This window comes from Tauraco erythrolophus, chromosome 6, assembly GCF_009769465.1.
Source record: "Tauraco erythrolophus isolate bTauEry1 chromosome 6, bTauEry1.pri, whole genome shotgun sequence".
Taxonomy (NCBI): Eukaryota; Metazoa; Chordata; class Aves; order Musophagiformes; family Musophagidae; genus Tauraco; species Tauraco erythrolophus.
Window position 1 is genome coordinate 20237073 of NC_141470.1, and position 18870 is coordinate 20255942.

Here is an 18870-nt window from a genome sequence, read left to right on the forward strand (position 1 = left end):
CTAGAGGCGAGATTCTCTGCTCATATTAGTATAGGATTTTTCCTCGGCATTGTAACCAGGGAACTGGTGTTTGTTTTCTTTGTTGATATTATTCTTGAAGGTGTCATCTGTTCCAGTTTTATTTGCAATAACTTTAGGCAGATTTTTTTCAAAGTCCACCTGAAAAAAAAGAAAGAAAATACCCTAGTAGTTCGAAGCCTGTATTCACTGGTTTTTTCCTCTGCTTAAAGGGAATACAAATCTTGTTATATTTTGAAATGTTGATATCCTTTCTTATTTAATCTGAGGAGTTATTTCGCTACCTAAAATGACTTTCATACCCACAAACAGACACTCCTTAGTGTGCGTGCCCTCCATAAACAACCACTGATTTTCTCATTCACCTATGGAAAGTCTTCAGCAAAAGCAACAGAAACAACTTCTCACAACTCCTCTGTTTATGTAAAAGTCCTGAAACATGCCCTTGGTGCCTTCTCAATCACTTTAGTTTTTCATTTGCATATTTATCTATGTTTTAGTGGATCGTTCTTTTTGTCTAGCCTACAGTTTCACACTGCAACTACTCAATTAATGTTGTTGTTCTACATTTTAGGCAAATACAAGGGAATAAATGCATATGTGATTGGTTTTTTCTGCTGCTTTTATTGAGATTTTTTTTTCCTCCAGAAAAGTTATAGGTGAAGGCTGTGTTGAGCACTTAAAAACCAAGTGAAACAGCTGAAGCAAATCTAGAGCCACAGCTGCTCTCCAAATTAAACCCTCAACTTTAATGTCAAGCTTAATGCAAGCTGGGTGGAGGGACAGTTTCTACATTACCGACAAATACTGTGATCCTTGCAGCTGAAAGATTACTTTCAAAATTTGAAGGTAGCTGTAGAGTACTCTAAAACATACATGTGGCTTTATGTTCCTTTTCTAAACCTAGCAGATTCCGGTGAGACAGAGCAATGTTGTTTCTCTGCAAACTTCCAACAGTGCTAGAAAATGAGGTGCTCATCCTTTATGGCTTGTTAATGAGCTATGAAGCCCTGAGACACCTGGGGAAAAGCTGATCCTATTTCTGTGGAGGAGGTGGTGGTGGGCAGGAGTGGCCCAGGTGCTGGTGGTTGCAGCTCAGCTAGATGGGCTGGTAGTGCTGCCTGAGAGGGGAGAAGCCTTGGAGGGTCTGGAGGTGGAGATGGCTGCAGCAGGAGAGTTTCATGGACGGGTGAGTGTCAAAGTCTTTCTCTCTGCACTCGGTGGGAGGAGGAAGTAGCTTGGTGAGCTCCTTCCTGGGGTGTAAAGTGCGGTTTTGTCCCTGCTCAGCTGCCGGAGAGGGAGGTCAGCCTCGGTTTTACGGGCAGCTGGCCATCCTGAGGGCTGTTTGTCTCTGGAGAACATGAGTCCTCATGTGCTGTGCTAACAGGGAATAGGTCACCTATTACTGACTAATGCCAAGCAGGAGGGTTTGGCTAATCTCATTTCCAGTCTGTGGTGCCAACACAGCATCTCTTGCGTAATGTTAAAAAGCAATCGCTGGCTGTGTGGCACATGCCCTTGTGTACACACATGCTTGTATGCCCACTGCTCCTATGCCATGGCAGGGCTGAGCCAGTGGGTGCAGGCACTCACCTCCTGGCTGTCATGCCGCACGCCGCACCAGAGGAGAACTCGAAGTCTTTTAGACCAAAAGCAAAACAGGTTGCAGACTGGCTTGATTAACATCGGTGAGATATCTTCTCCTTTACTAGGTCCTGAAAGGAGAAAACAGTGATACCAAAGTCTATGGAAAACTGGGTGTGAGTCTTGGGAGTGCAGAGTGTTGGTGGCGGGGAGTGGGACTGGAGCCCGCTGCCCTCTCCTGAGTGTGTCTCATGAGCCGTATGCTGGACTTTTTTAAAGCTCTTTTAACAACTGAGTCAGTTTCTTGTTCAAGAGCATTTATGTGTTGTGTATATATGTAGATATATTGAACACCAACCTGTTATAAAGCTTATCAACAGCCCTGCGATGGCACAGCCTAGACAGCCGACGGCACTGAAGTACAGGTAGGACAGGGAGTACCAGGTATCTGCCAGCAAAGGCCTGTGAAGAGGTGACAAAAGGGAAAGAAGCAGCTAGTGATGACGAACGTGTCTATGTTGTCTGTTGACCATACCAGCAAAACACAGCTCATGCTGCAGTCAGTGTATGATCTGGCAGTGGTTCGTGCTCCCAGCCCATTCGGCGGTTACTGGCTGCACCCCAGGCACATGCTGCAGGCTCAGGCTGTGCCAAAATGCATGCTCAGGTGGTAAGGATAGGGAAAATACCTGTCTGGAGCCGCCATGGCAGCCACTGTCGTCAGCGCCTCGGTGCCGTTAGCCAGCGTGCAGTTGAGGGTCGACAGTTGCAGAGGGATGGACTTTATCGGTGGTGCTGGGTAAATGAAAGAGCCAGTACCAGCCCAAAAAGCTAAGGTGATCCCAGCTAAGAGGCCTCCGATAGCTCCCTTGGCATGTATAGAAAGATAATGTTAAAAGTGATGCATGGGAAGTGCTTCTCTTAGGCAGGAGTAGGTGATGACCAGTTACAGTCTCTGACAGCGTAAATCAATTTTATTCTCTCGACCAAGGTATAAAATGTGGGGATTTATTGCCTTCTTGTAGTAAGAGTTGAAGCAAAACTGTGATGATCAAAACTACAATACAGAGTTTAGTTTTACTTCTGGGTAAATGTGATGGGACCACTCATGGGGCAATATGAAATGAGCTCATATCATGTTTTGCCTCAGTTGGCAAGGGCAGAGCAATTGAAGTCATTCTGTGTGTCGCAAGGTGAATATATGACTATAGGCTGGGGTGAGTATTGAATATTTTTTTCTTTTTAATGAAAGAGAAAAAACTCGGGGGGGGGGGGGGGGGGGGGGGGGAACAAAACCAAAAAACCCCACCCACCTCATGTGTATCTAATGACCAATTATTCCACAGTTGGGTAGAGTTAAATTCAAACAGGATAAATTCAGACAGTGCAAAGGGACCTTCAGACAGATCTTGGACTCCCTAGGCTCTAAATTTGAAAAGCAGCCCAGAGACTAAATCCAAAAACCCCAAAAAATTTTCAAAATGGAGTTATTCAGTTAAAACACCAAGGGGTTTTCTTTACGATAAGGATTTTTTTATTTCTTACCTTCCAGTTAGCACAAGGAAACACAATTCCCAGGGTGAATAATCCCAGCATGGGCCCCCCACACATCCCGTGAATGGAGAGGGAAGCCTGTGGATACAGAGAGAGTCAGGAGCTTAGTGCAGCAGCTGGAGGGAGCATTTGCTGTTCTGGATTTGGTCTGTAATTTTCTGTGGGAAATGGTGGGGGAGAATGGACCAACAGTTTTCAGTGCACAAATAAAGAAAGAATCACACTCAAGATTGTTTCCCAGCAGTGAGTAAATAATGAAGGAGTTGAGGGGTTTATGATGCTTTAATTTTTAGTTTTCCCCTAGTTATTTCTCTCAGCAGAGTGTCCACAGGAATTGTTCGGGTAATCTAGCAGTCCCCAGGGATGTCATCACTATTCAGTTCATTACATTTCTGTTCATTCATGTTCAGTTCACCACATCTGTGAAGCGTGAGATACCTGCACAACTCCTCCCAGCAGCGATGCTGCTGCAGCCATTGACGTGCACAGGACACCATATAATAGACCTGGAAAAGATTAGGCAGCAACGTTGTCAGTGCCGGTTAGTAGTGTGGATGATTTCTAATTCAGTGTCTGAAATGACCAGGCAGCATGGAGGAATTTGCACTTTGGGCTTTGACGTTTAAAGCAGACCGGTAAGCACCCAGCAGTATCTTGCGTGAAGCCTTGTTGGGTTTTCGATTGGTTGTTTTTTCTTATGAAGCAGAACTTGGCAATGAAATTCATTTAGGAGTTATGCTTCATATAGGAGTGTTTCCATTTCTGTTGCCTTTAGATTGTTTTAAAATGTTACTTAATGAATGAATTGAACAATGATGAACAACATGGCTTTCTTCCTTTTACACCAGTTTTAATTTTGTGGTAAGTAAAACTCTGTATGTAGTAGTCTTGAGGAAAAGCCATCCAAAACTCATCTGTGCTAGCACACCTTGGTTTCACCAGTAAAAGTGATCTTTCTAGGTCTTGAGTGCAAAAATTGAGTAGTAAATGGAAAAGCAGGAACAGAAATTTGGAGACAGTTACAGCGATAGAGAAAGTATGAGTTTGGCTCTTCTGTGGTCTTTGACAACATCAACAAATGGTTATGATATTACTGCAATACTTATAAAAGGGTTAGGATATTACTGCAATACTTGTAAAAAGAAAAAAAAAGGTGTCTTAAAAATTCAAAGCATTTTGGACACTTAAGGTTTGGACAACCTGTTTTTCATTTGACTCTTTTACATTTTCATTTTTCTCTGGAAAACTGAACAACCTGCTTATGTGATACTCTGTGTTGGAATAGAAATGTCTTCTGGTACTACTATAAAATAATAGTATTTAGTAATACTACTGTAGAGTAACGTGGTAATAACTGCACTGCTGTTCTTTCTGTATTGTAAAGAAGATCCCAGAGTGTTCCCCAGTATTTTCAGTAGACAAAACTTTTTAAAGGATTTTGAGTGGTGCACCATATAGTGCATGTGCTTAATTTTACTCTCATCTTAAGAGTTTATAAAAGGCTATGCTCCTGTGGTGGTCTCTGAAGTACAAGTGCATTTCTGCAGGAGTGTCTCTAGACAGTGCTCTTCACTGCTCTAGGAATCTACTGAAAGTCTGAGATTCTCAAGGCTCTGAGTATATAAAATCCTGCCCTATTTTCCCATGTAGTAATAGCAACTAGGGGCATGGACATCTTTGCCATTAAACAAATGGATCCCATCTGGGGTACCTACATAAGCCCTTGCTGATCCATGTGCTCATTTTCTCGGAGAGGTTTGGGAAACCTTTCTTGACCAAGTCTTCAAAGGTAACAGTTGCTAAAGCGTTGATGCTGGCAGCTACTGTGCTGTAGAAATGGAGAAGAATGTGAAGTAAATAGGAAGCAATGTAATCTGAAATGAAGTTGTTTTTATAGAGAAATGCTGTCTCTTGTTCAGCATTAGTACTATAAAATGTTCAGTTCTTGAAGAGTATTTTTCACATACGCTGCTGATGCTGGTGAGGTTTCTGTTCCTTCTGCCATTGCTAGAGATTCTGCTTCATGCTGGCACAGAACACAATAGAAACTCGTCCTAACTGACTTCTCAGTTTACCCATCTGCAAAGACCTTCAAAATATAGACATATTCCAGAATAAAAATACCACTCCCTTGCAAGTCAAAGGGTGCCCAGTGGCCACTAGTGATACCACAAAATGCCTGTTATTTTTCTCTTGTAGCAGAAAAAGATAGGATAGGAGTAGCCTGACTCTTATAGCTAGGTGAGCGAACCCATATTTGGTAAATATGATCTCTGTGAATTTGCCATGACAGTTTGACAGTGTCAATACCTACAGCACAGTATTTGGTACTTCGTGCCTTTAACTCTGTTTTCTTAGTATCCTAACAGGAGCAGCCAGTACCTTTTATATGGGGTGTGTTTTTGGTCGTCTTTTGTTTTCCTCCTCCCCTGTTTTTGATAGCGTGCTCTTGCTTTTTCTACAGATAAGAGTCTTTAGAAACAGCCTGTTGGAGACTGACATTATTCAAATGTCATAGAGTCACTGTGAACTTGATTCTTCTCTCTCTCTAACATCCTATGAAATATTGGTATTTGGCCTGTAGAAAGCAAAAACTACAATAACATGCAGCACTCCCCCGAGGAACACGCAGTTTCCGAAACTTCTCTGCGCAGACATCTCTTTTCTTAGTCTAATTCTGTTTTGTGTGCAGATAGGCTTACTGAAAGCTCTCCACCTCTAACTATGATGTTGTGGCAGTCAGGTGAAGTAAAGACAATTTCGCTATGAGCAGCTCCAAAGGTATTTCAGGAAGTTGAGCTCTTTTATAGAGAGAACTGGTGTTTCCTCATTTTTTCTACCCTTTTGACCGTGTTGATAATGTTATTCTAAAATGTATTTGGGATAAAAAGACAGTGGAGATGTGGAGCTAGACTTTGGCATAAATATAATGTAACTCAGCAAAGCAATGCTGCTTCTTTCCGGAACATGCTAAGAAAAACAGCTGGGCTTTTCTTAGCATTTCATGTTTTGACCTCATTCTGGGTCCTCAAGAAATCAATGGTATGTAGCTAAAACATCACTTCAGATTCACAGACCTTAGTGTTCCGCTGAATGCACAGGCGACAAACAGTCCCGGGACTCCTGGCATCGAAGAAAAAATGTCCATAACAAAATACGGCATGAGCTGGGGTAGAAGGAGCACAACAGCAGCACAAGCAGTTAGTTAAGATTTTCCTGGGTAACAGAAGTAGCTGCATCTGAGTGTGTTGCTCAATTCTAGTTTTGTTCCAACTAACAAGACATGTCAGATTTTGAGTGAAGGGGATGTTGTTTGGCAAAAGCACTCAGATTAGTACTGCAAGAATGCCAGAATAGATATATTCTAGCCTTGATTGAGCAACCACCTTTGTGCCTGAACGCTGAAAGGTCATAAAACATCCCATAAAATTTAAACTGCCTCTATACCTGTTATGTCTGGGCCCAAAGCAGCTCCTGGTTATAATAATGGGTATCTGTACCTGATCAGGTGCTGAAATGAAATCAGCAGTCCAAGGGTCACAACTCTTGTAATGAGAGTACATCACCAAACCACAAAACACTGCACACACCAGCACGATCCAAAGTCCCAATAAATTCAGGTAAAGTGCCCTAGGACAAAGGAGAGAAACTGTTTCATACAAGATAAAAATAGAAAAGCTGTTAGAAGTTAGTTATTCCTAACTTTTTAGGGAGACACCTTAATCAAAGCTAGCTGTCTAATTTAAAGTAAGCCATATAATTTCTTAAAGGCATCACCAGGATAAGAAGTTGTGTGTAATACTGATTGCAAAAAAAATGGAGAAATACAGCCTTTTTATGCTCTAGGGCTAGGATAAAGATTCTACGTAACTGTACAGAGGAGATCAGTAATTTGTATGCAGAATGGGCTGTACTGAGTGCTGGGTCTGTCCCTCTTGTCCCATGTAATAGCAGATTTTGTCTGTGGGGAGTTATTGTTGCTGTTCTCCCTTTAAGCCACGCAGAGTATTATTTTGCATGGATTCTGAAAGGGTTGCAATGTTGCCGTGCTAAGTAGTGCGCTTGTTTTTTTCACTAGTCTGTGAAATGGATGTGGGGAGGTTGTGTGGCTGCAGTCCAGGAATCCTGTAGTTCCTAGAGAGCTGTCGGATTTTAAAGAGCCTACATCGTGTTTAGACATCTCCTTACACAAGGTCTCTTGCTAGGGCCAGTTCAGAGCTGTGCTGCTGGCACCCAAAGGTCTTTCAGGACTTGTTACTAGTGAGGTTCTCACTGTTGTGACTTCCAACCTGGTTTTTTTCAGATCTTTAATTTTGACAGTATAAATTGATATAATCCGTTATATAAGAAAAATGAGTGTGATTGCAGCTAGCAACAAAGCTAACTTTTTGAAGGAGGTAAAAATTACCACCTTTATGCCTTAGCCAAGTGTGCAAGCACTTTGTGCTAGGTCTATGAAAAAAAATCTTGTAAAACATATGTCTAGCTATGCACATACTAATGCTGAACTTGAGGATGGTAGCAGACTGGAGACCTAAATGCCTGTATTGTGAAGCTTCATTTGGTTCTTTGCCATTGATTCTATTCATTCTTATATTTTAGAATTTTAATAACTTATTTGTTGATCTCATTTTATTTAGATCGTTCCTTGAACAATAGTGCCCCATTAACCAAACCCCACTTCTAATAAAATAAACTTACACACAATTCCAATAAATACACTTTTCTAACAAAGCTGTAGATAGCACAACTTCTATGTGTGCATCTTTTCCACAGTCTGCTTCTGAGGATGAATTTGGCAGCCTGACCCCAAACTAGTAAACTGCAGGAGTTAGATAGCTACCCGTTTCTCTTTCTTGATACATTTTTGTAATTTAGAGCCAGGGGCAGTAAGACTGTCAGCACAAAATTAGCTTACTACCACTCAATGGAATCCCAATATTTATTTAACGTAACTGACAAACTGTCAATATAGTTTCCTGTCAAGTTTTTCTGGTTGCTAGAATAGGTTAATGACAAGTAACTTACAGTTTAGCGTGCTTTTCCGATTTGCAAGAAATGCATCTCTGTATTGTGGACTGATTAACTCCATAGAGCCCTAGCCACGTAAATGTTCCCCCAATAACAATTGTCCAGAAGGTATGTCGTCTCAAAGGGTCGACATCAAAGCTAGAAAAGAAAAAGGGAAGCAATTCAATTTACTTCTTTAAACACACATTTATTTAGCAAGAGATAGGTGAGTTTTCAGAAAAATCTGGTATGTCCTACCCACCAGAAGTATTGGTAATGTCTGTGCTGAAAAACAGTATCTAATGTGTTTAGATTTGGAAGCGCGTTTTACTTTCATATTGGAACACATTACTATCAAGTCAGGATAAACATACATCATGCAGGCCTGCTTAGAGGACCAATTAATTGAGATAAATCACATTTATGAAGCTTTTTTTGCTCAGATGTCAGATCTGTGTCATATTGCAGCAACAAACCTGCAAGCCATCCTGCCTGGGACCCCGTCCTCTGAACAAAGCCGCTTACTGTACTCTAAAAATTCTCTGAACTCTTAGTTACATCACTATGAAGTGTTATTTCCTTTACAAGAAATTGCTTTAGCTGCAGTGTTATATATTTTTTTTTTAACAACAAAATTTCATTACTCAGTAACTCTAACCAGTACAAGGACATCTTTCTGTCTTGCATCTGTCATCTTTGCAGTTCTGCCAGTCTTCATTTGTATAGCAGATAACATTTGACCTTGCAGCTAAACTGTCAGTGACTTGCCTTGAGCAATGAACTTTTCAGTCAATGCCACAAACATCCCAAGGAAGGTCAGTTTGCTCTCCCAGTGCACTGGTGCACCATTGCTAGCTGCTGTGGTGAGTGTACTTAAAATGACGCTTCAGTTTTATGCATAGAAAATGAAAGATATATGCAACTAGAAGGAATAATTGGGCTGCGCTTGTAGTTATGCAAGGAAAAATGGCAACGCTCCCTTTTAGTTCAGCAGGGCTTTGATTTATTCAAAGAGGGTAATGGAAAGAGAAGTTAAGCTCTCCTGGAAGGTCAGCTGTGTTCCCAAGAACTGAAGAACTAGGGAATAGACTTCTCTGAGTCACCGAGGTTGTTCACCAATAGTACAATAACAAGTCTGAGTACTTTTTGGCTTGGTGAGGGTGGGGTTTCTAAACATTAAATATACAAAACCAAAATGTTTATGCCATGTGTTTCTTACTCAAATATGTTTAGTCGTGATCCTTCATAGGCATCTTCCCAGACCTTGGTGGATCCACCGTTCAGAGTAGTTCCTCGAATCAAAACTGTCATGAAGCCAACCACCATGACAATCATTTGAAATGCGTCTGTCCAGACAACAGCTTTTAATCCTCCCTAAAACAAATAGACACTGTATGCTTTCATCTTCTTTCCTGTTGTTCAAGTACAGCAAAAGGTAGAAAGACCCTGTATTTCAGGAGCTTATGTGCTGTATGTGCAGCATCTAGCAAATCAGTGCTCTATCTTTGTATTCTCCCATGAAGGTTCTACTTTTGTAGGTCAGAAAATGACACAGAGTTTAAATGGTGTGTCCACAATCATATGAGAATATTTCACCTCCAGTTAAATGCTTTTTTTTTGCCTCCATTACGTGCATTTGAAGGATATATCATGATGTGGAATAAAAGCTTAGGGAATACAAGCTGGCCTGTGTGTGTATTTCCCATGGCACTCTGCACACTCCTTGGAGCCCAGTGGTCCACAATTAGCCTAACACAGAAAAATAACACCAGAATATTTGCAGTTTAGCTTTCTTCCACAGCTGCTTTCATATTTCATCAAGACTGTTCTAAAGCAATATAACAAATATTTTCAATCAGGGTGGACTAAAATATGGAAAAAATTCCTTAGTGGTAATGATGACAGAAGTTAGATTGTGTCCTGAGCCCCAGGGCTCTGCCACTTCCACTGCAATGTTTATCTTTGTGTAATCCGGAGCCTCACGTTGCTTCCACTCAGGAGCAGAACTCTCTATAACCTGTTGATCATCCTTTCCAGGTTTTATTGCTCTGTTCTTGATCTGGGAAGCACATTTTTCATTACAGTGTTTTTCAGATTAGAACTTGTAAAAGATAAGAAGAGTGGTCTTCTCAAAAGATTTAGTATGGCGGGGGAAGGTTATCGCCTCCTTATCTGGACACTGCCTCAAGCTGTCTGGTTTAAACTTTGAGACCTACAGCAAGAGGATTTGAGAGGAAATGTTGGGGTTTTTTTTTCTCCAAACAGACTTACTTGTAGCACAGAGATTAAAATAAATTTATTTTTGTATTCGACTACTTTAAAATCAGTCACTCGGCCTGTATTTAGAAGCCACCCATCTGCAATTGCCTGTCATGTATAAAGGATGGTTGAATTAATCTGCATCCCAGCTGTTCAGTTATGCCTGTTACCTACCAGAGTGCAATAGAAAGTGCAGACAATTCCTGTTGCAACTACCGAGCCCCAGAGATCGAATCCAGTGACTGAAATGAAAGAAAACCAAATGGTTAGAGAAATGGGGGTAGGCCATCTGGGTGGAAACAGAAAAGCTGTGATCCTTTAGCCTTAGAAGGATGGAAGTAATTATTAATTTTAGTCTTTTTTGTCTATTAGAATCTTTGCTGGATTGCTCAGGTTTCCTAATGCTACTGTTTTGTGTTGTTGTTTTCTTGCAAATTGGATTTAACTAACTTTGAATTGTGCAAAATTGATATGTAAGAAGAATAATTGCACAGAACAAAAACATCATTCCTATGAGACACAGCTTTATAAACAATGCTTTCTTTCTGTTCTTAGTCCAGAATTTTCTCTTGAGAAATCAAGTTCTACAGAGATTTCCAAAGAATTCTAAAGAAAAAAAAAAAACACAAACCACACAAAACAACCAACCCCAAACTAAATTCCATTCCCTGCAACTAGGAACAGTTTAAGGCTAAAATGTGCTGCATTAAAACAATTTTGCTTGTTCGTTTTACTTCATAAAGTTACTTCATACAAGATGTACAAATTTTGGGTTGGCTTATATTTAAGTCTCTCCCACTGAGCACAGTTTGTGAGGGCAAATCTTTTTGTCAAGGTTCTCTCATTCGCAAAGTTAGTATGATGTAATAAAGAACATGAACTGTCACACAAAATCCAGTTGAGCTCCAGAGGAAGGAAGCTCAATGCTATGCGAGAGGTGGAATTGGGCAACCTGGATTTAACTCCTGTGATGATCAATGAGAAGAGCCTCCCAATCTCTTCCCAATAGATTTTTAGTGAGTTTAGTGAGATTTTAGGGAGTTGGGCCATGGTGATTCCTTATGCCCCATGGAAGTAGAGTTGCTAATTCCATGTATCATGGTGGATGCCGTAAGCCTGGTTTTCAAAGATTAGTTAAAGTGTGCAGAAAGCAGCACAGCATTCAGCTCCAGCTACAGGGAATGGAGCTATGCCCATGGGAACCTGAACATGGGAGACAGGGAAGGGGGGAATCAAAGTACAGAATACATCTCGGATCATCAGCTTGTACTGTGAACTTTGTCAGGATGTTGAGAAATCGTTTGTTGCTAACCTCTTCGGGTGGTTACTGAGTGCAAAGGAGAGCAGAACAGCAAACACGGGGCTCCTGCTGAAGCAATGCGAGAGAAATCCGGGGAGCCAGAAACACAGAGCTACAAGGTGTGGGCAAAAACCTTCTTACAGAACTCTTAAGGAATTTTTTTTAGACTTCTTTATCTGTTTTGCTCACCTCATTTATTCTGATTGTCTTGTGGTGTGGTTATTTGGGGTAGCCATGTAGTGCAGCATGGGAACTCACCTTGGTTGAGTGCCAGTGATGGAGCATAAACCACTATTCCTGTGTAAAGGATCTGGATGGAGGAGAAAAAGTTCATTTAAACAAAAATAAAAATTTATGTGAGCATTCACTGATAACACTTCTATTTAGAGCAGGGCTCAGAGAAAATACCAGATCTAGAGGTTTCTTTAAGTAAGCTTGTGTTGTATATGGCTTTCTGTTTCAGCCTTTACAAAATAAAAATCTTTGATTTAATTCTTTTTTGACGGAAGGACCACTATCTGCCTTGGTATTACTTATTTCATCAATTGCTAAGATGCCTAGATAATAAAAATATCCTAGTCTAATGGAAAGAGGAGCTCAGGAAAACATGAACAGTGATGCAGAGTTAGCTTGGATTGATCTTGAAAATTAAACTTCTCTTGTTCCATTCAATCCCTTTCGCAGAAGCTGTATCAATGCCCTTCACGTGTACATGTCTGAAAGACAATAAGCATTCAAATCTATTGCGAAAGGTTTTGGAATTAATAAAATGGGATTAATGTAGAAGGAAATGTCTTCCAATATCCCATCTTTATCAAATACATAACTCATGTAATCTTTTGAGATGGTCTCTGCTGGGACCATTACAGGACTGGAGTTACCTGGGGATAGTCCCAGGAGATGCCATCTGCAACAGCTGTTGAATGAGATAGCTTCACCCCAGTGTCGTAAATGGTGAACTAAATGTACCCCATACAGCTTGTCTAGCTTCTCAAGAAAGACAGAATCTGCTCATTTGTAAAGAGAGATACTTGAAGGGAACACAATGAAACAAAGAATGTGAGAAGCTGTGAGAGTTCAGCACAACATCCAGGTGTCAAAGACAACAAAAATTGCGTTTTTAATCCTAAACAGGACAAAGCTAGAAAGTAAGGAATGCAACCATTCTTTCTTTTTAATGTTCATAGTCCAAGTGAAAAATTAAGGAAAAGAGATTACTCATTAAAAAAAAAAATCTCATTGTAAAAAAACAAGTGCAGTCTGAGAGACTGGTCTGTCAAAATAAATGTTGAGTGAAATTAGTATAAACAAAGAGTCAATGTCGTCTTACCGTCTGCAGGATGTAGATCAATGTTGCAGCAAAACGGACAATCTTGTTAAATCTTAACTCCAAATACTAGGAAAAAGAGGAATCTCAGTAAATTGCACATGTAACATCTACGACAGAGCTATTAACCTTCTGTTTGCCCTGATTAACAGCTTGCTGTGCCAGGAAAATTACTAGCAGCTGGTACTATTGCTGTGAGTAATGAGCAGGCAAACATGATAGTTATTACACATAGCAATAATTATGTATTAGTAATTATTCAGTAGCAAGTACTTGAAGTCATATGTTGAGTTGCAGTGTTGAGTATATGTTGTTTGGTTTTTTTTTATTGGGAATAAAAGAGCCCAGGGGCTACAAGGAAAAGAAACTTAAACTTCAAACTGAAGTATATTCCAACTATATGAAGAGAAAACTGGAGGTGATCTCTAGGAGAAATAGCATAATTTGTCTCCTGTAGTGACAAAAGCAGTGGTGGAGCAGATGGAGGAAAAAGCAACATAAAGGCTCTCACAGTGCTTGAGCTAAGCTGCTTTTCTCACTTGCCCAGTCTCAGTCTAAAGCCAAAGATGCACATGGTCAATATGGAGAATCAACTGGGATTCTTACCAATTTCCCTTCCACAACTGAAAGGTGAGTAGATCTCTAGCCCCCGAAAGCCCAGGTTTTAAGCCTGAGTCTTTCTGTGGAGTTGACTAAAAAGGTTAAATCTGCATTGCTGACCTTGTGGCAGCCTCTCACACAGCCTTGGGTGGGCTGAGTCTCTTCTTGGGCCGTAATCCCTTGTGCTCCCCAGCAGACATCAGGCACAGTCTTCTCTCTTTTACAAGTCACTACTTCCAAAACAGCTTCTTTCTTGTTAATTTTATTCATCTTTTTTGTCTGTTGTGTAATTAGCCCCACAGTCTGCCATACAAATAAATAGCTAATTTATGTAGCTTGACTTGTTCTAAAAATAATTAATGAAGTCAGCAGAGTCATCTTTCGAGCGTGCTTGAAGGGACTCTGACTACAATGACACCTGTGGTGGTTCATATGAGAGTAGTAATTTATTCTCTAATCTTTCATAAAAAACAGCTGAAAAATGCAGTTAGTTCTGTCAATGTGAATAGAAGCTCAATTTTAATTTTTTTCCAACCTGTAACTGAAACATTTCCAAATACCTAAGCTGAATTTGTCTGTCTGACCAAGACCTTTCCTTGGGTTTGGACTTAAGAGAACATGAGCAGCCTTTCTGTTACCAGGAAGCTCCTCATGATCTAACTTGACTTTCTTCATCCAATTCTTGCTTAGTTGAAACTGCCCACAAACAGGAGTGACCAAATTTGTAGTAGTTGATTAAAGTGGCTAAAAGGCTGTTCGCAAATGCCCAGAAACTGCCCTATGGGCATGCAGGTCATCAGGGCTGCACATTGTGCTCCTACCAATAACAGCACAAGGACTATGGGATTTTATATTTTAACTGCTGACCTGTCATATGAAGAGAATAGTGTGTTCCAGGAGGAAAGCCAGGCAAAAACTCTAGAAAATTCAGGTCATTCATTTCATTTCTTAAAGAATCCCTGAATTCACTCTCCAGTCATGACTTTTTTTTTTTTTTTTTGGAAGAGACCTTCCATCTTCTTCCTCTTTGTCTTTTATCTCCCCTCAGCTTTGTAGATACCTAATAGTCCACTTGCGTAGTAAATGGAACCAAATTGCCAGATCTAGACCAAGTTTGAGTTGCATGCTATTGAATTTGTTCTTAAAGTCCATCTTTAATACCTGAACCACAGTTACTTGTAAGATCAAAAGCATGTGGATACAATTTAAATACTTTCCAGTCCTAATAACTTTGTGCTGGTGTTTAAGTCCTTATCCTCTCTGCTATATATGCATATGTGTTTTCAACTTATGCAATATAAATAACTAGTTTAATTTAATGCAACCAGTTACTAAAAATAATAAATGTATCAATGCGTTTGTTCTGTAAAACACTGCAGAAAGTCTTCTGTCAGAGATTTTTCTCTAGAAATACCTATATTAGTGATTCTGACTTTCATGTTAGAATAGTGCCTTTTGTTATTATTTTTACTTACCTCATAAGTGCTTGTAATGCCAGATCTGTAAAATACAGGTAGAAAAAGCTCAGCAGTGAAAATGATGACGAGTGCATATGAAAGGAAGAACAGAACAAAGGATGCCCCATAGCGATAAACTTCGGAGGGTGTCCCCAGGACGGTTACCGCTGACATGAACTTGATGTGAGAGAAAAAGCTATTGGTCCACATGTCATCTGCTTACCGCCCACCAAGAATTCCTTTGAAGTTTTCTTTTTCCTCTCTTTAACTGCAAAAAAGATTCCAATGCTAGCACTTACTAAAAACAGTGAAGCAAAAACAACGTAGTCCCAAGCCACAAATTTTTTGACTTCCGGAGCTACGAAGTTTGACATAGCACCAGCTGGACAATTCTCTGATGGAGGACACTGGTTTTCTATAGCTCTTGCTCTGAACAGCCAAACTGTTGATAACCAAGTTGAAGCTTATGTGCAGCTCATCAATGACAAATAATAAACAGAAAGACTATTAAGCTAGGAGACTTTTTCTTTTTTTTTAAATCCAGTTCGCCTCTAAGGAGGTAAAAATATTTATTTTTATAAAATGAAAAGGATGAGTTAGGAAGGTGCTGAACACACTTCGACCCTAGTGCTACTGATGCTTCTGCCAGGCAGCCTGGAACGGGAGACTTTGCTGTGAAATCTGTAGTACACTCCCTTTTATCTGTGAGGTTTTAATTGAAGGTTAAACATTAGCCTGACATGTTGACTTGATCTGACTCTTTTCTAACCTCTCAGCATTTTTAAATAGTAAAATGAGAGCAATAAAGAAAAAAAGGAGAGTGAAATGAAGGAAGGCTCAGTGTACAGACTGATGACCCCACTGGCGAGTTTGGTTTCAGAGAAACAATTCCTTTGTATGGTTAAAAACGAAACTTGAACATCAGCGACAGGGTTCAGAATTGTCCTTCGGTGTTTCATGTGTGCTCCGTGGTAGACCCTCTGGAAGTTAAGACTGTCTTGAAGAACTGAAGCCTTTAATGGTTAAAAGTAACTGATGCTTTGCCCTCACCTGCTGTAGCCCAGCCTTGGTGTGTCTGAGAAACTAGGGGATCTCCAGATGAGCAGAAGTGTGATTTGTACTACACTGAAAATGACTTTCAGTTAGAAACTGTTTTTTACTGACCATTACTAAGAGCTATCTTACTTATAGCTTATATGGGTCCGTGTGAGAGGTGGCTTATTTTATTTATACATGTACAATTAATCGGACCTGCAGGAGAAGAGGGCCAAAGGGAAAGCGATTAGACAAAAACAATGCTTTTCTTAACTATGTCTTTAGCATAATTTGTTCAATTCAATTAATTACGTTTTCCTTGTGTTGTGTTGTTTGGGTTTTCTTAAATAAGTGAACATTCATTCTGTCTTAATTTATGCCATGACAATACATTTTCCAAAGAAGCAGGCCATGACTTGTCATCTTGAAGGATTAACTTGTACAAAGAAATAGTGAGTGTAGTCACAGCCCTCAGGGAAAGGTGGTGGGTACGTTTTGGAGACAATAAAGAGATGCAGTAACCTGGCATAGACTTTAATAGCTTCAGTCTTGTCTTGACTGGGAATGGATAGCCACTTCTTCTTAAGTCATCAGTAAATGGAGATGGCTTTATTGAGTAGTTTTAACTTGCAAATTAGTGGGTGTCCAGACCTGAAGCCTTGCCTGTTCCCCTCCATCCGCTCAGGAGAAAGAGGAATACGTGTATAGCAACCTCATTGCTTAACGTGGAATCAAAGGAAATCCAGGGCAGCATATGACTTCTTCTGTCCACATGTGCAGTAGAGATTGTGCCATTTTTGTGGTTATCTTCGGTCACACCAAGTGTAAAAGGAAGAGTTGAAAGGCCTATTGCTGCTGCAGGATGTGAATAAAAAAAAAAAAACAACAAAACACAAACAAAACCCACTCCTTAAAAAGCACGGCTTCATTTATAGCTGAAACACTTTCAGCTTAAAAAGTGTGAAGTGTGCGTTTGTGGACACGGGGATGTCAACTGAAGCCACATTGGTTGCCAGAGCACTTGTTTGTGCCTTGTAACCTGCGGGTAGCGCGTGGAGGGACCAGATGAGAGAAATAAACTAGCTTCCATCACTGTGGGTCAGTTGAAGTGAGACAGTATAGTTACTGCTCTGTAAATTCTGATGCAACTGCCACAGTAATTTGTTTATCTAAGTATACCCCCATTGTTAGTTAACATTTCTCTTTTGTACAGAATAAAGTCTTACGGTGTGTCCACTCTCAAAAAGCAATGACTTTCACTTGCCAGGCATTCCTCTGCTTTGGGCTGGGTAATTTTTTTTGCCTTTTTTTTTTTCTCTCTGTCTCCTTATAACTGTAAGAAATGGATGTTTTCTACAAACTTTAATCCATACCTAGACAGTCTGATTAATAAATGTCTCTGGCAGTGGTAAAAACCATGCCGTTACAAAGGTGAGGTTTTAGGATGAAACCATCAACCCAGGCTGGCTAATTTTATGGGATATGATGGAGCAGGTAGGGCAACCAGGCAAACCATGAGAGTGCTTCTTCCCACAAACCGCATCTGATTGTCAGCTCTGTCACAATGATGCCAAGTGAATTCACAAAAAGCTGCAAAGAAACAAACCGAGGATATTTCTACTTCCTCTTAAACTTCAGATGCTGAACTGCACCATGTAGGTAAGAGTGCATGAATCTTACATTGCTGAGATGTAAAAAAAATTAATCATCTGGGTCAGAGGGTTTCTGTGCTGGTCATGCTACCAGAGAAAGTCTAAGTGGAACATCCCTGTAACATCCGTTGTAGGAAAATAAGCATAGTGTGATATATTATTACTGGCTTGAATAAGGGTTTTTTTTTTGTTGTTTTTTTTTTTAATGGTCTGTTTGCCATCAGCAAACACTACTAATTAGCAGCTGGGCTGACTGCGCTGTCACACAGTGACAAGCAAAGCTGCCTCTCCTCTCGCGTAGGCTCAGTGCACAGCAATTTGGACTGAACTCCAGGAAGCTTTTCCAAACAGCAAAATTCCCATTGGTATAATGTAAGCCTGAAGAGATTTTTCTTTTTTTTTTTTTAATTATGAATGGTCTTTCTGGTAGAAAAGTATTTTTGGATGATAGTATTTTACACAGAAAGTAGAAAAAAGCTAATGGAATAATAAAGTGAAAATCAAGTTAAAATGTAAATTTGTATGTTTATGAGCTATAGCCCTCATGTTTTCAGCATAGCTTCATGGTGGTGTTCAGAACAGCCTTTCTAGCTGAATCTCACGTAGAAAAAAATAATATACTTCAAAAATACAATTTCTGAAGAAATACTATTTTAAAATAGTATGAAACATTTGTTATTCTATTCTGACGATTATTCCTTAGTTGGAAATAACTGAAATTTTTATTTCCCTGAAAATAATAAATAATTCTGTAGTGTACTTGTGAAAAATCCTGTGAAATGAAGTTTTAGCCACAGTAAATCAAGGAAGAAGCTTCATTCTCAAAGCTTCAATACCCTTTTCATATCTGACTGTAAACCAAGAATCAGACAAGAAATCCAGCTTGAGTGTTTTGCTTTTCCACTAGAGGTTGTTTGCATCTGAGGACCTATTTCAGGCCCCGCTTTGGCATCTGAAATAGGTGCTTGGGATAGCAAAGAGAAGAGTGTCTCCAATTAGCTGTAGCCCGACTTCCCGCAGTCAGGCAAGAAAACCTGCAGCGGATGCTCTTTCCCTTGAACTGCAATACTTTTT

The 18870-nt window shown here is 40.1% G+C and overlaps 1 protein-coding gene across 1 annotated transcript; it reads right to left on the bottom strand.

Annotated features, from left to right (window-relative positions):
* Window positions 1-15483, bottom strand: SLC5A12 (solute carrier family 5 member 12). The gene is given in 17 exon segments (XM_086613521.1): window positions 1-159; window positions 1612-1733; window positions 1961-2064; window positions 2292-2517; window positions 2709-2807; window positions 3105-3234; window positions 3595-3662; window positions 4872-4984; window positions 6234-6322; window positions 6657-6786; window positions 8185-8325; window positions 9386-9540; window positions 10600-10667; window positions 11984-12035; window positions 13056-13121; window positions 15128-15288; window positions 15291-15483. Coding segments are annotated over 17 exon segments (2076 nt in total).
* Between the last annotated feature and the right edge of the window lie 3387 nt (window positions 15484-18870).